We start from the raw sequence: 24098 nt of genomic DNA, 5'->3' as shown, positions 1-24098 counted from the left end.
TCCAAGGCTGGAGCCGAACAAAAACTCCCTGATAACGACTGTGTGATGACTATTCTTCCCATCCCATCCAAGGCCACCTGGGTTGGCTAGTAGACTGTTTACTTAGCCTGATAGGGTGAAGGACCCTGTCTCAGCTGAACTATGGACACGCACACACATACACTTACACTGATAAGCACTCACACATCCCCCCTCCCCTTCCAATGCCTTCGATGCTTGTTGCCTCCTAGGAACACGAGGCGGGTCTGGGCCCGCGCTGGTGAGTCGGCGCAGTGGCAGGATGGCTGCTGTGTTGCCTGGGATTACTCCTTATCCCCTACCCAACCCTGTTGCTGGTCACGTGCTCTATAATGTTGTACTGTGGACATTTATGTGCTTTCTGTGCAGAGGAGTTTTTTTGTTTCCTGTTCTCATGCTGTCCTCCTGTAGCCCAGCATGAGTAGAGGTCTCTTTTTTTCCTCTTGTACTTTTCCCATTGTAGTGTACATTTCAGTGTTTTTTTTCTGTAATGCAACCGTTCTCTGACTTGTATCCCCATGTGATGTCTGTGTTGTGTGTGTAAGGTCGGGGGGCGGGTTCATTTCACTGCAGGGCAACCTGCATGTGGCGAATAAATTTGAACTTGAACTTTTTATTTTACCCAGATCAAAAAAATCAATTAGAAATACATTATACATGTAAGTTATAGTATTTTATATATAAATGTATCTGTCCACTGGTTAATCACATAACCATGTGGGGGCAGAGACCTCACACCACAAACATACTCCCAACCTAGTATATGACTGTGTTGTGTATTATTATACATCATTGATTGATTTATTTTTAATTTATCATGTTTACAAATGTCAAGTAGTCACAGTACAAATGAGACCACATCATTTTACATGTTTAAACAAGGAAGGTTTATTAATTAATAATCAAATAGACATAACATTATTTTGTTACTCAAATTTGTGATATTTATATGTGATATTTTAAAAGAAGCTGTCAACTTAGCTCTGTAGAGTGAACAATCATAATGAAAAAGTTGATTTTAATTTATAGACGCAAGCCGCACTTCATATTTCTGACCACCAGATGCTACTAAAGAAGACTGTGTTAAAAGGTTTAGAGTAATGAGCCCCTTTTGAATACACACTTCAATCCTTCAGAAAGCTTCATTTGCCCACCACTAGCTGCCCGTCCCTGAGACTGGTTCTGCTGGAGGATCGGCTGGAGGGTCCAGATGATCAGAATCAACCTTTTGGTGATTCACTTGCCTGGATGATTGAGCATTCATCAAGACTGTTAAAGGGATGCTTTTCCCTTCCCACTGTCGCTAAGTGTTTGCTTATAGGGGGTCATCTGATTATTAAGGTTTCCTTTTGATATTGTAGGGTCTTTATCTTCAGGTGACTGTTGTGAATTGGCACTATATACATAAAACTGACATGAACTGTATTATACAGACATCGAGTGTGAGACCAGATTAGATGACAAGGATATTCTGCTGTTGTGGATCATTGTACCAATGTCTAAACACAATACACACACACACACACACACACACACACACACACACACACACAAAGACCCCACCCCCCAACACCCCAACAACACACACACACACACACACACACACACACACACACACACACACACACACACACACACAAACAAACATGTACAAAGCCTCTAGCAAATATTATATTTAGAGTTTAGCAACATTTTTTTTGCATTTAAATTTAATAAGTCTCACAAAATAATAATAGATCAGTTAGGACTGACATCATTGTTTTGATCACACCTGATGAATATCTTGTGATTTGTGACCACACTTGCCTGAGTGCTTCTCAGTTCTCAGAAAAACAGAAGCGGCATCATTTGTCACACCTCTAAAATAGCATCAGCATTGCCAAGTATCAAACATCCAAAAAATGGTAACTAAACAATGAAGTAAAATAATATGACTGACACAGACTCTTACAGCAGAAGCACACTTTTGTAATGCTGTCTAATTATCAGAATCTGTGTGTTCATAGTCTGAGGCTGCAAATATAATTGCAATATGTCCACACAAAATATGCATGATTCCCATCTCCTAAAGTCAACTGTCAACACATTACGTAAGTGCATATGGATGTACTATGTTTCAGAACATTTTAAATAAAAATGTTGTTTTTGTCTTTGGTTATGAATCAAATCTGAAAGAGATACTATGAGCTTACCTACCTTAAAATAAACAACACTATAGTCTCATGGGGAGGAGACATTAACCACAGGAAGTAGATACCACATTTCTGCTCATGACAGAGTGCAACAGAAACCTTTGAGAGATGCTAGACTGAGAACAGGAGATAAAAGAAGAAAAAGCTCATAATTTGGAGCAAAGATTTTTTAATATCTTTCTATTTTAGATTTTTTTACTTAAAGGTAAGGAAACAAATATATAACATATATTTAAACAACAATCAAAAACTTGTATTTATATTACTGTTTACTTTGTAAAGTATTAATTACTCACAGAAAGTGCTGTGTTTGCTGTTTCCTCAACAGCAGCACCTGGAAGAAATTAAATTTATTGTCATAGTTGGAGGTGAAGTCACTTTACCTTGTGAAAATGGAAAAGATGTTCATGAAAGATGTCACAATAATACCTGGCTCTAATTGATTAGAGAAACAATAAAACAATAATGCTGCTGTAACACAGGAATTTAGCACCGGCTGCCAAAGATGCCACAGCTAAATAAAGCAGCGCGAGTGTTACAGAAAACCTCTCTCACGTTATAAAATGACAAAGGTGAAGATGATGGTCATTATGACTACAGACAGTCATAATGACCATCAGGTCAGAGGTCAACATTTAATTTTATTTTATTTTATTTATACAGTGCCAAATCACAACAACAGTCGCCTCAAGGCGCTTTATATTGTAAGGTAGACCCTACAATAACACTTACAGAGAGAAACCCAACAATCATATGACCCCCTATGAGCAAGCACTTTGGTGACAGTGGGAAGGAAAAACTCCCTTTTAACACAAAGAAACCAGAACCAGGGAGGGGCGGCCATCTGCTGCGACTGGTTGGAATGAGAGAAGGAAAACAGGATGAAAGACATGCTGTGGAAAATAGGGAGAGATTAATAACAAGTATGATTCAATGCAGAAAGGTCTATTAACACAGTGAGTGAGAAAGGTGACTGAAGAAGTAGTGACATGACATGATATTTTAAATCTTCACATAGTACTTCCATTGTGTTGGTAATACATACAACACTAAGAACAGTAACAATCTTAGTTTCTGAGTTTATAAGGCTGTTTGGCAATTTTCAACCAATAAATTATTAAGTTGACCTTTGTAATGGGGAAAATTTTGGTTTATCCTCATATTTAGATATAAGCATGCAGATGGCAGCGCAGTGGCAAAAGCCCTCCTATCAGAGATCATCTCCAGATGGGGTATCCTGGAGAAAATCACAAGTGATGATGGCACCCATTTTGTAAATCAGGCACTGAAAGAAATCAGTGTGAGAGTGGGGTTTAGATTACAAACACATTGTGCATGGAGGGGCTGTAGAAATAGCGAAAGACTCCTTGAAAACCTCCAGCACACCTCAGTCCCTATGAAGAGTTGTATGGATGAGCTGCCAGAATGGGGGCTGAACCCCCAAAGTGGACAGGCATGTCTACAGAGCTATGTAACAGTGAACTGATTGTGTATTGTCAAAATCTCCCCAAGACTCTCTCGCAGATACACCAGACAGCAAAGGCAGTCCCTCCCAGAATGGCAGAGGAACCCTTGCACCCTTTCAAGTCAGGTGACTGGTTGCTGGTGAAAGGCGTAAGAAGGAAACACTCGAAGGCAAAACGCTGGTTGGGCCCATTCCAATTCCTGCTGACCACACAGACAGCAGTGAAGGTCGTGGAAAGAGGCAAGTTGATCCACGTCAGCCATTGTAAGCTCTTCACAGGAGAATTGCCTGTGACACAGAAAGAACAACCAGACAAAACACATGGGGCAGAATAATCCCCGCACCTCATCCAGGTAGTAGGCTACCCTCTACCTGCAATGATGTGCCAAACCAAGAAGCAGCTCATTGCCAGGGTAGCCCTTGTGCTCTTCACAGGGCTGCCTTGTGGTCGAGCCTCTGGGGAGACCTGCAGCTGAAGACCTGCAGCTGAACACCATGCCAAGGCCCAGAGACATCCGTACAATAGGAGGAACTGTCAACAAGCAGAGAGACAAATGTCTAAGTATGGCGGACGCCTTGAACTACACTATGTATACTCAACCACTCAAGATTTCAGTTTTGATTTGTGTAATGTGATAAATTGTAAGGGAAAGGGTGACATTTGGAGAGGGTATGATTTGTATTTGTGTAGGCTACCAAGGGGACGGCAGAACCTGGAGACCGAAGCTGGTGCAGTAGCTGGGACGATGTGTGGTCTCACTCGCAACCAAATTATTGGGGCCCAAACAAGGTACGAAATCTGCGCTTTTCTCATTAAAGAGAGGCCGGGTTGGGACTGGGACCAGATCCAACCCCTTGTTATTGACCATAAATGGTCTGAAACAAAATCCCTGGTCTATCGCATATTCAGGACGATGTTATGATCCGTCTGCAGACTCATTTTACATGATTATCAGAGTAGACCAGGCAGGCACAGATAGCATGGGGATAATTAAGGTAGTTCTTCACTCTAAGGCGGAAACTGTCGGTGGGGGTTACATTCCAGTCAACGGCACTTCAGCACCACAAAGACTAAGGGGTGAATGTCACGGATTTGGCCTACGAGACCTCCAGAGACCTATTTGTGAGGTATGTAAACATATCCTCACCAGAGGACATGATACAGGTAGAAACAGGGTACATAGATAAAAACACCTGGCTGGATTGGATAACATACACAGCCAGTACAAACAACATGATAGCGTGTGTGGCCTGCTCTACAGCGCGCCCCACACTGTTCACTGTGACTGCCCCTTTATTGTTCAGGGAGGACAGGCCAGGATTTGACTGCATGTTACAGCTCCACATGAAGGAGGAGGTGGGTCATGACTACCAAATTTTAAGTGCACTTTTCCCAGTAGTCAGGAAGGGTGTCACTCCTCCTCTGTTTTCCCCAAGGGCCGGAAATTACACCTGTTTAACCAGGGTAAGTGTCACCCCTATAGGAAACTCAGACGTCGCATGGTGCAATGAGGTCATAGATGTCACTGAATGGGCAAATATGAGCAGCATTAATGTTGCTCGTGCTGACCGCTCCTGGTGGTGTGGAGACAAGACCGTGAGAGACACTCTGCCCAGTGGTTGGTCAGGAACTTGTACTATTGTGAGATTAGCGCTCCCTATAGTGTTAATGGGATCTCATGCTACTGCAGAGACCGTTGTGAGTAGAACTGGTAGAACCATGTCAGAAGATTCTGATTTGACTAAAAACTCTCCAACTTACATAGATGCTATAGGCGTCCCTAGAGGTGTCCCTGATGAATACAAATTAGTTATTTCTTAGATGAAGGATGTGTGTGTGTCAATATGTCCTGGTGAAAAATGCTTAGCTATGCTTAATGATGTTTCAATATGTTATCTGCTAAATGTTAGATCGTAGAGGGACAAATTCTAGGTGGTTCCTGAAGCAATGTTAGTGGAAAGTCTTCCCTGCCCAGCAATAACCCAGGTGGGACAAAGTAAGCCGTTGTAGCTATAAGATAGAGGGATAGCATTTTACATTTCCAATAAGTAGGATTGTGGGTTTGTGACTTACACGCAATTTAAAATTAGTTAGATATGACAGTGTGGTTGCATCTGATGCTTATTTTTGTCATGTGTATGGCACGCAAACAGAGCTGACATTAACCACAATGTCATCAAAACACCTCCTACCCTAGTTCTCAGAAAAAAATAATCTCATGACCACAGTTCTCAGACCACTAAAATATCTCGTCCGTGTTATCCTCTATAAAACATTAATGTGTTACATCTAGGACATCAGGAGTCAAATATGGTTTAGAAGTTCAACTCCCTCATAGTTACGTGTGCTGTCCATCATGCCATGAATCCTGCTGTTTAAAAAGCACAAATGTCAATTTTCCCAAAGAAGCACACATACTGTATAGTGACACACTTTTGTACTAGCTGGTTGAGTATATATGGTTAAAGGATAAAAATACCCTCATTATATTGTGTCGTAATGCTAATTTTGAAATATAAAAGTAATGCATGGTCGATTCATTAGTTCTGAAACAAAACATTTATATTCTTAAAATTTATTCATTCATCAATATTATGCTAAAAAAAATACAGTGTGAATTTGATTTAAACAGGATATAAGTTTAAACTGAACAAAATGAAGACGTTAATGTGATCTGCCTAGACTGAAAACCACCAGTCACAATGAGGTGGAGACAGGAAGTAGGCTGGATTCTACACTTGTCTTGAGACACAAGTACAGCGACATTGAGACTTGAGGTTATAATAAAGAAGAAGACAAAGAAGCACAATGGTTGAATTTGCAATATTTAAAATTCTTCTTATTTTGATGCTTCTATTTACAGGTAAAGAAACATATTTAAAATATGTATCAAACCTATACTGACATTGCTAATGAGGGTTCAGGACGTAATAGTCATGTAACTGAAACTGTTTACTATTTTTAGTTAACACGATGAGTTTAGGAAATTCTTGAACCATGTGCATTTTATATATATGAATATAAAATTATGCCCTACATACAATATAAAAGCTGTGTTTGAGTCTAACGTTATCATTTTCATTTATCTACTTTTGTCACCAGCAGTTACTCAAATGACCAAATTAAGCTCTAAAGTTGGAGGTGAAGTCACGTTGCCTTGTGTAAATGGAAAAGATTTTCACAATAGCTATAAAAGTACTACTTGGCTCTTCAGTGGTTCAGGAAGCAATGAAACAGTGGCACTGTTTGAACATGGGCAGTTTAACGGTGGTCTCAGAGCTAAATCACACAGGCTGAGTGTTACACCGGACTATTCTCTGATTATAAAGGAGGTCACATCAGAGGATGATGGTCATTACACCTGCAGACAGTTCAAATCAGGAGAGCAATTTACAGACTCTTTGGTTTACATGTCTGTTATTAACAGTGAGTATTGACATTACTGTTTTCACCTTTAACTGCTTTGTTACAGCGCACTCAAAGTACAGTAAATAAGTACATTATCTTGGCCTATGCTGACACCTGTATATTTAATGAGAGCTTAAAAAAATCAAGGAAAAATCTGAACATTTAACACATACAGCGAGTGGATCTAATAGCTCATTTATAATCATGGATAAGTTTTCTGATCTAATTAAGCTCAATACGTTCCCCTCCATGATTCAGTATAAAGATAAAACATTTGTTTTTATTCTTTACAAATGATTTAAAATAAAAAATGTGATGATTTCACCAGTCTGGTGTATTTATAATAATAATAATAATAATGGATTGGATTTATATAGCGCTTTTCAAGGCACCCAAAGCGCTTTACAATGCCACTATTCATTCACTATCACATTCACACACTGGTGGAGGCAAGCTACACTTGTAGCCACAGCTGCCCTGGGGCAGACTGACAGAAGCGAGGCTGCCATATCGCGCCATCGGCCCCTCTGGCCAACACCAGTAGGCGGGAGGGTAAAGTGTCTTGCCCAAGGACACAACGACCAGGACAGAGAGCCCGGGGATCGAACCGGCGACCTTCTGGTTACAGATTGTTCTGTTTGAGTGATTTACAGTATATACAAAGTATTGCATATCTTATAGTATAGTAGTGCTGTTGCATACAAGTGAGAATATGATAAAAAGTTTGAAGAGATTTCATAATGAATTGTTTTGTTTTTATATTGATAGATTTGTAACTTTTAGACTCATTGTTTTTTGTTTAATGACTGTAGATAGTAAATGTGTATATTTTCTCACTGGATTTTTTAACATTTCAGAAGGGGACACAACAAAAGGAATAATTACATCAACAACAACCAAAACTGCAATATCAGCAAATGCCCCTAAATCTAAAAGCGCTACATCAACCACAGAACCAGAGAAACCCTCAAAAACAGGTACAGTGTGAGCATCTAAAAATGAAAACTGTATGTGTTTATTTAATAAAAAAAAGCTGTTTCTGAGTAAATAATACAGATCAAACCATCACCAAAAACAGGGTTAACATTAACTCTGGTAACACATTGTCTCAATCAGGCAAAATGTTTTTAAAAAAACTAAAAATATATAAATTATTTCCACAATTTACATAGGCTGGATGTAGCTCTTTTTTTCAGCTAGCCCTATCAACACTTGTCAAATCTTATGAAATACTGACAGGCAGTGCCACGTGCTGCCATATTGCACAGGTGCAATTAGACAAATAAGAAAGGGTATCTCTCTTGCTCTCCCATTTAGTGAAAATACACTGAATATAAATCATTTACCATGTTGATAACTGGTTCATTAAATACATAGTATAGTAATTAATAGCTATATTTTGTTAATTTTTGAATAAAATTTTTTTCCAGTTCAAACCAAACACACGCTGATCATTTTAGCAGGTGGTTTTCTAGTACTCATCATAATCCTGGCACTCATTGGATGGAAGAGAAATAAAAGTGAGAACACCCCATTTATATTTGAGAAACACAAATATTTTTTTAAATAAAGTTGTTGGACTTAAATTGTTGTTGTTGGAATTCCCTATTTTGTCTTTTTAGGGAACAAAACACAGAAGAGTGATGAAATTGTAAGTTTTAAACTGAATAGTCAAAGATGTTTATACAGCGAGGACTTCTATAGTTAATTTCTCTGTGGCTATAACATCACTTTATTTTAAGTATCAGTGGTTTAAATGAAAAATATCTAACAACCTCTATTTGTTCAGGAACTGAGCATGAACTACTGCGGTATACCACAAACCAGTCAGAAGGGGGTGAGATCACACACCAGTGCAAATTACACCTGTTTCATATTTTACTTATGATATATTTATCCTCTAACACACACACACACACACACTATACACTGAACCAAATTTCATTTTTTTTGTAGTAGCAGATTATTAAAAGTAATGGTACTCATTACATTTCCATTTTCCTTAGTGTCAGGGGTAGATGGTTGGGTGTCCAGATGCAAAGTATAATGTTTATAAAGAATTTGAAATCTATGTAAAACTGACATCAAAAGAAATTTTTTTCTCAGATTATATTTGACTGAACTATACTCTTTAGGAACAAATATATTTTTTTTAAAAAAATGTTTCCTGCTGCCTAAATGCAACTTCACAAAAAATGCAAATGATTAAAAAAAATGTGTCACCTTTTTTGAATGGTGTTGGAGTAAAAGTACAAAATAGTTTGAAAATGGTAAAAAAGTATATACTATAAATGTACCTCTAGTAATTGAGTAATGAGGTGTATTTGAGTATTTATGTTCATTTTCTATATCTTTCTGTCTTTACTGCGTAGGCTGATCCTGCTTACTATCATACCATTGGTAACAGAAACAAGAACTACAAAGCCCCAGTAAGCTGTCTCATTGGTTACACTTAATGTTAGTTTTGTTGCATGAAGACACATTTCAACAATGAGAATTTGCTGTGTATAATTGTGTTGAATGAAAAAAAAAACAACTTGAATACATTATGCGTTAGGATTTGTGTGTGTGTGTGTGTGTGTGTGTGTGTGTGTGTGTGTGTGTGTGTGTGTGTGTGTGTAAAACCCCTACAGCAGATTAAATCAAAGCAGCAAGGGTGCAATGAACAAAAATAACACATCTCACACATGTTTGAAATTCATGAAGAACAAAAAAAGTATAAAAAGTAATGACTTCACCAGTCTGGTCTATTCAACTATTAAACTAGACTAGTTTATTGTCTCAAAAAAATCCAAATTTTTTAAGTATGTCCTTCTAAAATAAATAAATATGTATATATATCTATCTGCAATCATTACTTCTGAGATTTAAATGTCTGTAAAATCAATCTAGAAATCTTTCTGAATCTGCACACTAGGAAATACTAAAAGAAGGCACAGGTTAATCACAAGAATTTTGATATCAAAAATATTAACATATCACCTCTGGTTATTTTTAATATCTAGGCTAATCCTGCAGCTGATGTTTCCTATTCCTCCATCAAAAAGACCAGGAATAAAACCCGGGTAAGTACCAGTATTGGTCAAGAACAAATCACAGCAGCAAAAATTTTGTGTAGATATTTTTTGATTTCCAATGACTGAAGAATTATGCCGTTTTTTTATGTGTGTATTTATTATGTATTTATGTGTGTGTGTGTGTGTGTGTGTGTGTGTGCTGCTTTCCTATATTTTACAGGTTCAGAGTAATGACCATAAAGATGATGCACTGACTTTCTCCACCTTTGGCAAAGCCTCCAATAATGATAACAGGATCTACATGAACATGAAAAGCATACAAAAAGCCAGGGGCAGTTATTTTTAATGATCAGAATATGCTTTATATTATTTGATATTACTGTGATGATCATTTAGGAACCTACATAAATCCTTTTTTTTCCTAAATGATTCATAAAGACAAATTTCAAAAATCAAAACAAAAAACAACAACTTATAATTGTAACATTTTTTCTTTTTCTTTCTATCTTATGTTTAATAAAAAAAATGAGATATTATCTGTCAATTTACTTTGCGTGATCTGAATTCCAAACTTTGCTAACAGCCAAAACATTTTACACTTTTAATTTTTTTGCTATATTTTGAATAAATATTTATATGAATCAGTGGCGGGGCGTGGCCTGCAGTGCCGCTGCAAGAGAGGTGGTCACACCTGAGCGTCATCCGCAATCACGCCTCGCTGCCTTAAAGTCTGTGCTGTCTCTGCTGTTGTGTTATGTGTCGGGCTGTGTGCTGGAAAGCTAAACCCAGCTGCATGTGTACAGCAACGTGTGTGAAATTGATCAACAAAGAGAAGCTGTAAAACATGTTCATGCAAACATCGTCGGGTCTGCCGTTATATCTTTACAATAGGACTTCTGCTCCTGAACCTCTGCGCACAGCTTCTGCAGACTGGGGCTGTACAATGTCACTTTCATCTTTACGCAGGACTGTAAGCTGTTGTCTGTAAGGCATGAGCGGTTTTTGTTTTTATCATTGTTCATGGTGGGGAATAGCTCAAATACGTATGTGGATCCGAAGATCGACAATCCACAAATTAGGCATACTGTTAGGCCGCTCTCGTCAGAAGTAAATAAATCTGCACAGGCATCATTACATCTTCTATTTTCTTCAGATATTTTTCTTTTTTTCTTTTTTTTTACATTTCTCCATACTTGGCCTACCTGGGGTTGAAAGTCTCAATAAATGCACGGCGGGTTTCGGCTGGTATACCGGCTTCCACGAGTGTGACTCTTATTTTGAGCAATGAAAAATAATAAAATATAATTTTATTTTTATATTTCAAGATCATGATAATCTTTCAATTTAGAACTACAAATTAAAAAAGAACTAACACAAATAAAATACAATTCAGCTAAATACTTTTACAATTTATTCTCCCTAACCACAGGGCCACAGCATAAAGACTAAAGAGCCACAGGTTGCCCACCCCTGGGCTAGGCAATGGTACTATCATGGCCTCTGTATGCCATGGCCCAAGCAATATATTCAGAGAACCCTTATTTTTTTGTGAAATACTTCCACCCTATTGAAGCAGGGAGTAAAACGGTGGGGCTCACTAGAAGTGAGAGAGCACATGGTACAGCAGGGTGCTTATAATACATGATGGAAGAACAGCAGCACAAACTTCTCAGTGTGAGAGTTGTTTAGTTAACTGGATAAACTGGTTTAGATACAAAGAGGGAGGGCAGCATAGGCTCCCTGTGCCACGACTGAAAGAGCTGAACCCCAAGACGGACCAAGAAAGCAGATAAAGACCGAGATGCAGTTGATGTGCACAGTGTTTATTTACAATACCAAGGTAAACAGTGGAAGATTGCAACATGCGACTATTTACAACAGTGAGAGACTGTGGAGATATTTACAAGAATGTGACAGGAAGTGCAACAGTGAACAAAACTAGAGAATAAACAAATACATGGGGATCAATGGCTGAGAACGATTGAGGCACTATTTACACACACTATTACAAGGAACATGAAGTGCTATATACACACGCTATGACTATAACCCTGAATAGGAAACAAGACACTAAATCTACATCAGGGCTGGGAATGGAGGCTGTGGGCTAGAGACAGAGTTAGAACCTGAGGGGACAGAGGTAATGAGCTGGTGGCATTTACCAGCTCATCTATGTCAAACCTTTTGATAAACAAAATTCTAATGAAAGTGAGAACATGTACACTGTTACATCTTTCAGAAAATGTTTTGAAATTGTGGTGCACAGTTCAGAATAAATGTTTTTCAAAAACCATTGCATCTTTTTAATAAATGTTTATTTCCAAAGGAATTTCTAGAAGTTCAGAACAGTAAAATTTCCACTTTTTAGAATTAATTAGAAGATAACTCTTACGTAGTTAAACTAAAATACTCTTTGAGAGTTAATATATAAACTCTTAGCACCTAGTTAGCATTAGTAAGTGTTAAATTATCAACTCCAGATAGATTTGGTGTTTAACACTAAATCAGAGTTAATGTACCAACTCTCCAAAAAGAGTTAAATTAACACTCTCTGGTGTGGACCCATATAGACACTTTAATAGTGTTGAAATCAAATCTGACAGTGTTAATTTGGACATGCTGGATTTGCTGTGCAGTGACAAACCTTAGCAGACTCTGTGGGTCAAGCTTGCGCAGTGAAGCACGAGCGATTTGCTACTGCACTGGGCATTCCAATGTCCTCCTCACCCACACAGTGCCATCTTTTGCTGTGTGGCTCAAACAGGGTTTCCAGTACCACGGTGCCTCTTCCGTGGAGGCATGTTGGGTTCTTGTTCCGTCTCCTTTTCAGATTCTTCTGAGGAGGTATCAGTGGCCTGCTGGACAAATGAAACCTCTCCTCCATCAAAAACTGCTTCGTCCATTTCCTGAAGCAAGGCCAAAGCCTGTTGCGCGGAGAGGTTCTTCCTGCGTGGCAGTGATACGGAGTCCATCCTGATGTGCGTTCTCAGAAATGTGAACAAGAAATGATTCTTCCGCCTGGTCGGTCTGCTTTTATGCACAGCACTGTGCTGTAGTCAAGCAATGCCACTTCCTCACATACACAGTGACAATGGAACAATGGAAGATCTGTGCTGAGAGTCAAGGAAGGTGTGAATGTGTGTCTTTTATATTTGCAGGTCAGTCAATGTGTGGGATATTTTGTATAGATACGGCAGGCATTTCTGAAAGTTGTAACACAGAGGTTTGGCCTGGCTTGGATCTGAGCAACTCTTAGTGAGCAAATGCAAATGTGCCAGGCCTCAAAGATAATGGGTGGTTTGCACAACAAAAGCTGGAGGAGAAACGAGCTGACGACCTGTGAAAATCTCAGCAGGGGTGATTAACACCTCGGGACTTGCACCAGAAAATAAAAAAGCCAGTAATTCTAGGAGGTGTTGGGTTGAGGGAGTGTTACGCAAATTTGCGCAGGTTTAGTAAATCTAGTGCTAGAGGCCGTTGGGCCTGTCAATCAGATCATGAGAGAGAGTCTGTAGGAGAGCATGCGTGTGGTTGGCTGAAAGTGTTTGGGGGGTGGGTGTTAGAGAGTGTGCCTTTGGTCTATGCAGGGAAAAGAATCATGAAAAGGTGAAGAGAGAACGAGTTGTTTGTTTTGTTTTGATTCTGGAGAGAGCGTTTTCCCTGTTGTTTTGGCATTGGCTACGGTCCGCAGTTGACTGTGTTACTGTTCTTAATAAATAGCCAGTAAACGGAATACCTAATACCGTCTTCTGTTGGAGGGACACTACAATATTAATTAAAATGAAGCTGGTAACATCAGTAAAATCCATTAGTGTGAAAAACATATAGGCATAGTATATGTGGGTACAGTAAATGCTAAAAATAGCTTTATTTAGCGTGTTGCGAGGTAGTCTGTGGACAACATGATGGCATCACAGTGTATAATTTAGACAGGGACGCTAAGAGGCCTTGGTGTACCTGCAAAGTTTGTCTCTCAGCTCCCAGTTGTGCACCAGAGTTAGTGGACAAAGAAACAAACACACATTACAGATGCTGTGAATTATAGGAAGGTGTATTATATTGACCGACTGGCCTCAAATGTCCATGAATGAGTCATGTGGCCTTTGTTAGAGACTAAAACCACAGGCCTGCTGCTCTTCTACCTACATTCTCACCATCCTCTGAATCGACCTTAGTTAATCTAACCAGTGCACACAAAAACACACCCAAACTTACTCTTGGAACTGATAATATCAGCTTTCAATAATTAGAAATAGTCATTTCTAATTGTGTTTGAGTTTCTCATGCAAGTTAAAACTAACATCAGTGTGTTCACACCTCATGATTATTTTGTCCATTTGTGGGTAACACCTCCAGAGCTCTGCTGTTGTTTTGACCAAATTCATAACGAAAGACCTCCCACGCAAAAATTATTTGAGGATAACTGGTGTCATATGACTAAAAATTGTTCTTTCCCAGCTGCTAAACAAGTAAAATGTTTACAACCTGGACGTAAAGATGGGCTCAACTGTTCAATTTCCACCTGTTTATGTCTACTGTTAACATGAATTCTGCTGTCTAATAAACACCGAATAAATAATATGTTTTATTTAAAAGCACATTTCACACTGCATTATATAATGTACGTGGAGTAGTGGGCTTTAGGATAAATTGCACGAGGCTATCATTTAACTGTGTATGTTTCTGCTGCACAAAGAATAACCAAACAATTTCTAATATCATACATCCATTTTTAGGGTCTGGAGATAAGAAAATTATACAAATAATAATGAATAATAATCATGACCAGAAGACAAAAATAGCTGGAGTGTTTATGGTAATAATGACCTCATTATTGGATGAGGTCACGGTTGCTTTTAAAGATGGCTGTGGACAGGAAGTGTACTCTGGCTTCAGTAGAGACAAAACTACAGCATCTGCACATTTACACATTTACACAAATAGAATAACAGCACACATTAGTTAGCTCTGATAGAGTGTCACTTTGGTAAAAAAAAAAAAAAAAGGGATAAACATCACTCTTTTTTTTTCTCTTTACATATGCCTAATGGTCTAATATGATCCGCCCACACACAAAAAACCCCAGTGAAGTCATGCTTTGGTGGAACATACTTATGTCTACATTTATATCTATGACACTCGAGTACGTGCCATTTCAGAGTCAAGAGTGAGAGAACGGGAGACAAGAAAAGACAGAATAAAGCACAATGGCTGGATTAAAACTGGCTAACATTTATGTGTTTGTGATACCAATGCTGCCATTAGCAGGTAAGGAAACATTTAACATATCTTTAAAAAAATATGAGACATTTTGACATTTTTTTAGTTCAAATTTTGCAGTAGTGACAAGATTTCTATGTACCATTATCCTAGTGATGCCACTTTTTTCAAAAACAGATCTTTAACAGACTTAATCAGACAGACTGTTTTGTAGTCAAAAAGAATCTCACAGCTGAGTGTTTTGGTCTTTGCGCCTCAGTAAATTCAGATCAGAAGAAGCAGTTATGCATCTGTCTGTATTAACAGCGGGTATGTCCTTTGAAATTGTTTGCACGTTGAATGGTCTGAAACGTTACAGTAATAAGACAGCATCACGATAAGGAAATTTAAAGCTAAGTCTACAGCAGGGGTGTCAAACATAAGAACTGACCCACCACAGACTCCAATCTGTCTCTTGTGTGTTTACACTCTTGACTGAGTGTAAACACAATCTTTGGAAAATGTAAAGGAAGGCATACAGAAGGCATTTTGGACTTTTAACTGTATTTTTGTAAGTTCTGCGTCTTTTCATACTGATAAAGACCTTTCCCCATTGCCATTCATACTACACTGAAGAAATAAGACATAGTTGAACAATGAAATGACAGAAAGTTTCCATTTTTCACAATCTACTATAGAAATTTCTGTGAAGTCTGACGATGAGCTAACAGAACTTTTTCCTTTAATTTTGTATTATTTCTTAAACCTTAAGCTCAAAGAGTCATGCTGACAGCCCTCTTTCATTTACAATAGCAGCATTACTTTATCATGTGGAAAAACAGATGTATTGTTATATATATTAAATATATATCAGTGTTTAAATGTGTAGTTAAACTTTTTTACACTTACACAAAGGCTACAGTGGTCCCTTGTTTATCGCGGGAGTTATGTTCTAAAAATAGGTAGGTGCAATAGGTGAAATCTGCAAAGTAGCCAACTTTAACTTTTACAGTTATTATAGATGTTTTAAGGCTGTAAAACCCCTCACTACACACTTCATACACTTTTCTCAGACAGGCATGAACATTTTCACGTTTCTCTCTTGTTTAAACACTCTCAAAGTTCAAACCTTCGTAGAAAAATAAGTCCAGTATTATAGAATGAAACCAAAGATCAAACCCTGTTTTCAGGTCTAGAACATGGGAATAGAGCAGCAGCGAGAGAATTCAATATTAATGAATCAATGGTACAGAAGTAGACGAAGCAAGAAGAATGAATTGAGTAAAGTTTGACTTATGTCACTGCTTATGTCACGCCTTATAACCCGGTGTGTCTTATGGGCTGAAAAATACGGTAACTTTTAGCTTCCTTTAGCATGTCCAGAAGTCCAACTTATTGTGTGATGGTTAGCATCTTCCTCTGCCTTTTGGGTGCTACCACAGGTGTCTTTGACGGTGCAAAACATTTTGTCGACATTGTAGTGTTTGTTGGGGAGGAAACTTACAAACATACAGTACAGCACTTCAGAGTCTCACTGCCAGCGATCGAAGATTTATGTAAATTTGACAAGCTGAATGCATTCTGTGCTGGACAGGAGACACGGCATGGAGGATGGTCTACAGATAATGGTCTACAGCCGATCAGGACGCAGAACACAACGCGATGTAAAAAAAATTTAAAAAGCATGCAAAATTGCACCAAAAAAATCCGCGAAATAGCGAGGCCGCAAAAGGTAAAGTGAGGGACCACTGTAATTTCACTGGTCTGGTCCACTTAAGATCAAAGTGGGCTGTATGTGGTCCACCATTTCAAATGAGTTTGACATCGTTGGTCTCCAGAGTAAAAGTACAGAAACTTTTTCAGGTAGTGATGTGAGACAGTAATCGAATACCAGGTTTTATATGCCAGAACTTCTAATCTAATGAAGAATGAAGATAAAAGTTTTACGTTTGTATGTTTTTTATTTGTTTGTTTTGCTTTGCTTTTCTCTTTTCCTCAGCAGCAGGAACTCACTCCTACCTGTCTGTTAGGATTAGAAATGAAATCACGTTGGCTTGTCAAAACATAGAAGACTTTAATAAAAGCTGTAACAGTACTACCTGGCTGTTTGGTGCTTCCCGAAGTTTCATAACAGTGCCACTGTTTGAACATGGGAAGATTCACAGTGACGCCAGATCTAAGTCAGGCAGACTGAGTGTCACAGAAAACTGTTCTCTGGTTATAAAGAACGTCACATCACTGGATGACGGACGTTACAACTGCAGACAGTTCATATCAGGAAAACAAGTTTCAAACTTTATGGTTTTTCTGTCTGTTTTTAACAGTGAGTATTTCTATCATAATATTTTTGCCTTGAACTGTTTCAAACATTACAATAATTATAATTAGAGGAAGGTCATTAACTCTAAAGTGACTGATAAAGGCTACTTTTGGCTTCTCTCGTATTCACAAAAGGTCACCGCAGGAGACAATTCGTATTTGATTTGGCAAATTTAAAGCCAGATGATCTCGAACCACCAATCTTTCACTTATTAAGCAAATGTGTAAATCCAACCTTTATTTAATTATGTGTGATTTACACACAAACATATAAAGATTTATAGATTCTAATAGCTTCATAAACAGGAAACAAAAACTCAGAGGAGAATCGAATTCATTGTTCTAAATTATGCTTTACCTATAATGCTGTGTTTTTGTCATGATAACTTTCTTCTTCTGTCTTCTTCAAACTTATTAAATAATCATTTTAAGTACCCAGAATGAACTTTGTTTTTCTTTCTTTTTTATCAGCAGCAGGAATCCCACCATCCAATTCCACCAACAACGTGAGACATGAAGGTGAAGTGCATTTGTTTTGTGCAAGCAGTGCAGCATTACTATTGCTTATCGATGAGCAGAAATTCAGAGCTGTAGGAAGGGCCTTGAAATTGAGGGCGATAAAGTGAGTGTGTGTGTGTATGTGTGTGTCAGTCACAAACACAGGTGAGCAAATTATGACACCATAAAAGAAGAAAAAACATTTAAAAGTATGCCAGTCTTCTAACTACAAGGTTTCTCAAGGCACAACAGTGAAAATATACAATAAATCTCTTTGTGTATAGCTGACAAGAAAACTTTAAAGTTTATATAGTTAAGTTTAAATAAGTTTATATAGTTCACTAAATTGAAAATTAAAAAACTGAAACTAAATGTAAAAAACATTAAAGTGAACTAACTAAAAAATGTTTTAAAAAGTGTGCAAAATGTCTTGGAGGACATTTAGCTGGGAATACGTATTGGCTGATAGGTCATTTTGAAAAAAACAAAAAACAAACCCCCCCAAATCAAAACAGCTAAATCACATATTTTAGAGAAAAAATAAGAATAGTAGTTTTGTGTAAAGAGTTTAAATACCTTTATCAATTTTGTATTTGGCAGGGGGTCCTTGATGTCTGCCTTTTGCATTTCCCATTTCCTATAAATATCACTTGCACTGTCAAAATGCAGCAGACTTTAATGCTAAATGTAACAGTAAAACCTGGACCTTTGTTGGTTGAGTAAGTAATACATCAGCGACACTGTCACTGGATCAAATCACTGGATGACAGTGATTACCGCTGCAAGGAGGTTTTTATCAGGAAAACAAGTTTCAAACTCTGGGGCTCTCCTGTCTGTTTCTAACAGTTAGTGTTTCTATAGTGATGTGTGAACCTTCAAACATTACAGTAATTATGATTAGAGTGAGGAAGTTAAGTGTAAAGCCACTGATAAAGGTTACTTTTGAGACTCCTTGTGTCACTACAGGGGTCACCACAGCTGGTAGCTCAACATATTTGATTTGGCAGATTTTAATACCAGATTCCATCCTGATGCAACCCCCTCTGATCTCCAACCAAAGATCTTACCCTTTTTATGCAAATGTCTAAACCACACTGATACAATTATGTTGTTATTACTCACAAGAATAGACTTTTTTTTTAAATTAAGAGCCTAAAAACAGGAGACAGAAAATGAGATTGAAGAATATTTGTTTAAATTTTCAGTTTTGGACCCTGATGCTTGACCTATGATACTGTATGAGTTTATCGTTATGCATACAATGTCTTTTTTTTTTCAAGCATGAACATTTCCAAATTTGAATCTAAACTTCTGCTCACTTTTGTGAGCAAAATGTGAACAGTTGATACATACATAAATATGTATGTATCAAATATATTTATACATAAATATGTATAAAGTTATGGTGCAGAGATATATGTGTGAGCACACACACACACACACACACACACACACACACACACACACACACAAACACAAAAACAGTTTTGTCTGGTTTAATTATATCTGCATATTCCTAGATTGTAAAACTAAATATCAGATATTTTATTTTTCTGGTATTCTTGACATCTTTAGCAAAGGACTCAGCAAGCACAAGAACAACAGCATCATCAACAACTACAGCAAAACCCAAATCAGAAGGATCTATATCAAGCGCAACAACTACTCAAGCACCCACAACAGCAGTTGTAACAACATTACCCTCAACAACAGTCATCAACAGTAAAACAACTATAACAACAACCAAAACTACATCACCCATGAGAACAACCTTTACTAAATCAGTTACAACAACAACCACAGTTGTTGAATCCCTGATGACAAAAAATACAACTACATCGATTGTAATAAGAACCAAAGCTATATCCCTGGGGACAATAACAATAACTACATCAAATACAACAGTGACCACAATTAAATCACCTACGAAAACAACCACATTTAATTCAACTACAACAATAACCTCAACTAAATCACACACGACAAGAAACACGACAGAAACAGCTACAGCAACAACTACAATTAAATCTGCTCGAGCAGCTCAAGAATGCCCAAATGCAGGTCAGTACAGTTTTTCAAATCCTGTCAACATACTGAGCTCTGGTTCATAATAATGTCATGTTTCATTGTTTCACTTATGAACTTTACAGTTCAGTCCAACATCATGCTGATCGTTGTAGCCGGTGGGTTTGCAGTACTGTTTATAATGATGGCAATCGTCATATGGAAAATAAGTAAACGTAAGAATGGTATATTTACACTTTATAAACAAATTTCTTTTACAAGTCAGTCAGTATTGAACTGAAATGTGTCCTTTTCTATGTTTTTAGTAAAAAAATCACCGACAAGTGGCAACATTGTGAGTTTTCAAATTAAATAATCAGGGTTTTAAAGAATAATGACAACTTTTGTGAATTCTTTTATTTTCTCTATCCATCATTTTCAGTAATAAACTTAAACTAAACTTTGTTTGTCCAGGAAATGAGCACAGACAACTGCCATGTACCAGGAACCAGTCAAGAAAGGGTGAGATTATGCACCAGTGCAAATTCACACTTGTTTCATATTTTATGAGTACAAGTATTTTTTACTCGGGTGACAGAGCACATGTATTTTTTTTCTCTAAGTGTGTTTAAGTGTTTATTTGTTACGTTTCTTACTCTTATCTCACAGGTTCACAGTAAACGTCAGGAAGGTGATGTGGCGACCAACAGGAGAGTCAGAGTTTCCTACGCCTCTTCTGCAGCTTCCAGTGATAGCAGCAGCATCTACGCCACCATGAAAAGAATCTAATGTTCCAGAATTCAAATGAAAAAAACTAGTAAATGAAACTTTTCATTTGTTTAACTACATTAAGAGAGATTTTCTGCATATCTGCTATGTTTTTTACATAACAGTTATATATTCCAGATATTTTGACCCCTGTTTTTTCAGTGTTTTTTTCCTATCTTACATTACATAAATACCATACATACATATCGTTTGATAATCAGTCTTTAGCTTTTCATATTCACATCTTAACATTTGCACTGACCTTTTTCATATTTAAGCATTCATAATTATTTGTTATAGGTACAAGTATTAGTAGTATTACTTAGTAAAATTCAATTTTCAATAGTATATATTATTCAATATTTAGTAATATTCAATATCATGCCTGAAATTTATTATATAACCTTCATAATTTCTTTTTGTCTAGTTTTATCTAATTAACAATCTAAAAGTACATTTTCATTTACATTAAAATGTGGTTAATTCTTTTTTTTAAACATCAACCAAAATGTTTTTTTAATTTATTTGATATTTTTCAGATTTACGAATAGATTAAATACAGTAATAGTAATAGCTGTAATACTGTGACATCAAGAGTTATGACCAGCATAATCTTAATGAAGTATACATTTGTAAAATTTCTTTGTGATATTGCAGTATATTGTATTTTTTAATAGTAGTAGTATGCAGTTATATACAATCAATATGCAAATGCTTTCAGGTGCATCTTTTTATTTTTAAGATTAATTCACATAGTTGCCATTTAATCTCACTTTGTCGCAGGTTTATGCTGTGACTTTCGTACATAAAGTCATAATCTCTCATGTATCAGAAATATTAATCAATAATGTTTTGTGGATGATTTGTTTATTTTTATTTGTTAAAACAAAAACATAAATTGTGTTTTTGGTTATGATGTTCTTTCTGAGTTTAATAAAGCATTTTAATGTTCAGCTTTTTTTTTTTTTTTCAAATAAACAGATATTGAAAACAATGATTTTCACATACAAGGTCTTGAATAATCAGGCCCAATCTAAACACCTCATCTTATAACCCAGTAGACCGCTTCACTCTAAAACTGCAGGCTTCTTGTGGGTCTTAGAGTATTTAAAATTAGAATGGGTGGCAAAGCCTTCATCTTTCAGGCTCCTCTTCTGTGGAACTAGCTTTCAATTTGATTTTGGAGGCAAACACTATCTCTGCTTTTAAGATTAGGCTTAATACTTTCCTTTTTGACAAAGCATGTAGTTAGGGCTGGATCAGGTGACCCTGAATCCTCCCTTTGTTATGTTGGAATAGGTGTAGGCTGCTGCACTGAATATTTCTTCTTCAGTCACCTTTTCCACTCATTATGTGTTGATACACCTCTCTGTATTTAATTATTGGTTATTATTAATCTCTGGCTCTCTTCTTCCCGTGAGCCCAACCAGTCACAGCAGAGCCTGGTTCTGCTGGAGGCTTCTTCCTGTGTCTACAGAGAATACATGTCATATATTTTGTAATAATGTGGAAGAGGGAATAAAGAGCATATATATTTCATTATAAAATCTTTAACAGTATATGCTCCGCTAGATTTAATCAGTACATTTTATAAAGAGACCGTATAGATCTGACTGATCTGATGCTGAAATAATAATCATTACAATATGCAAAATAAGTTCAGAACCAAACTGTAAACACAAAATCAAGATAGAACACACATTGTTCTGGGTGAACAATGTTAACAATTCAATACTCAATTCAGTTTTACACAGCTGCATTTATATGTTGCCAACTCCTTTTATATATTATGTAACAAAGTTTGGATATAACACAGTTTAGATTTGCAGAAGTGTAAATCTATGCTGACACATAGTAAAGCATACACATATGAAGTAAAACCCCAGCAATCAAATGATGAACTATAGGCAGCACTTGGCAGAGGTAGGAAGAAAAAAAAGAAGTTCTTTTAACAAGAAGTAATCTTCAGCAGAACCAGGCTCAGGGAGGGGCTGCTATGTGCCATGAAGGGAAAATGTAGAGAAAAAAGGAGAGCCAGGAGAAATACACAATCACCATCCACAATGAGAAAGGAAGAGAAAATAGGAAAACTCAGTGTGAAGTGTGAATTAATGTTTATACTGCATCAATGCAAAGGACAGAATTTGAATGAGATGAATGAAATAAAATGTGAAAGAGATCAGTTTAGTTTGCATTAGTAGTGAAAATCCCATCATATCTTTTCATAAACACTTTTTCTGAACCTCAGTGGAAAATGTCAAGGAAAGGTGTGACTCTGACAAAAGTTAGAATGGATTGTTTCAGTGTAACCGAAGATGTTGGTGTGTCAGTTGACTGTCTACACTTGGGTTAAGCCTAAATGCATAGTATTGTATTTACAATCAAACGGAGGTTTCTATCTTCTGAATCATCTGTAGATTGTGGGTATGCTGAATGCACTAGTCAGATGCATGTCTGAATTACCCTGATTAAATGAAAACAACACTGGAGATTAAAAATATCCTTACAAAGCTCCTCGTGGTGCTGCAGGTTTCTTTCGGAGTCTCAAACTGATTTTGCTTGCTTAAAGACGAATCAAGGAAACACCACTCCTTCTACCTATTTCATTAGCAGCGTCTTTTATATAAATGATTTCTTGTTTAGAATGAATTACATCAGCCCACTGTGTCTCACAAGGGGACAGCAAACAGTTTAACATTTGAAGGGTTATGGATCAGGCTACCAGATGGTGATAGAAGCAGTTTGTCATCTGAAACCCCAGGTGGCAGAGTAATTCGAAAGTGCTGCAGAAGGAAGGTGAAGAAGATGAAGAGTTCCATCCTGGCCAGCCTTGCTCCGGGACAAACCCTGCGACCTGAAATAGAAAACAAAAAAATATGCTAGATTATATCTGTGAGTAGACTGGGTCTTGACAAGAAGTTGATTACAAACCTGCAGAAAAAAACATGAAGGCATCACGCTGGATAAACTTTCCATCTTTGTCCAGGAAGTGTTCCGGATAAAAAGTGTACGGTTTCTCCCATTCACTCTCATCAGACAGAACAGAAAACAGGAAAGGACACACAGCTGTCCCCTGTTGAATACACAAACCTTTATTTCCTGCATTTTTTAATATATATTCACAGAATATTACACAAAACTCATATATTGTTTTTACATGCGACTTAAAAGTAAAATTGCATCTGGGACAAACAAGTTTTGGATGAAAA

The 24098-nt window shown here is 37.2% G+C and overlaps 1 protein-coding gene across 1 annotated transcript; it reads left to right on the top strand.

Moving 5' to 3' along the window:
- Window positions 1-4656: 4656 nt before the first annotated feature.
- On the top strand, window positions 4657-10505 carry LOC146372161 (uncharacterized). The gene is made up of 8 exons (XM_084953433.1): window positions 4657-4840; window positions 5160-5294; window positions 8515-8604; window positions 8707-8735; window positions 8874-8921; window positions 9457-9513; window positions 10090-10149; window positions 10322-10505. Exons 1-8 carry the CDS (start codon window positions 4657-4659, stop codon window positions 10445-10447), a joined length of 729 nt encoding a protein of 242 aa, XP_084809559.1. The 3' UTR covers window positions 10448-10505.
- Window positions 10506-24098: the final 13593 nt, after the last annotated feature.

This window comes from Perissodus microlepis, chromosome 15, assembly GCF_051167445.1.
Source record: "Perissodus microlepis isolate ML-2025 ecotype Zambia chromosome 15, ASM5116744v1, whole genome shotgun sequence".
Lineage (NCBI taxonomy): Eukaryota > Metazoa > Chordata > Actinopteri > Cichliformes > Cichlidae > Perissodus > Perissodus microlepis.
Note: the sequence above shows the minus strand (reverse complement) of the source record. Positions and strands in the feature narration are given on the sequence as shown.

What these genes read in the sequence shown, in the direction of transcription:
- LOC146372161 (XM_084953433.1), top strand. Translation starts at nt 4,657, where the DNA reads ATGGGGATAATTAAGGTAGTTCTTCACTCTAAGGCGGAAACTGTCGGT. An exon ending in ACAAGAACTACAAAGCCCCA is followed by an intron (nt 9,514 to 10,089) that starts GTAAGCTGTCTC and finishes TTTAATATCTAG; the next exon opens with GCTAATCCTGCAGCTGATGT. An exon ending in AGACCAGGAATAAAACCCGG is followed by an intron (nt 10,150 to 10,321) that starts GTAAGTACCAGT and finishes TATATTTTACAG; the next exon opens with GTTCAGAGTAATGACCATAA.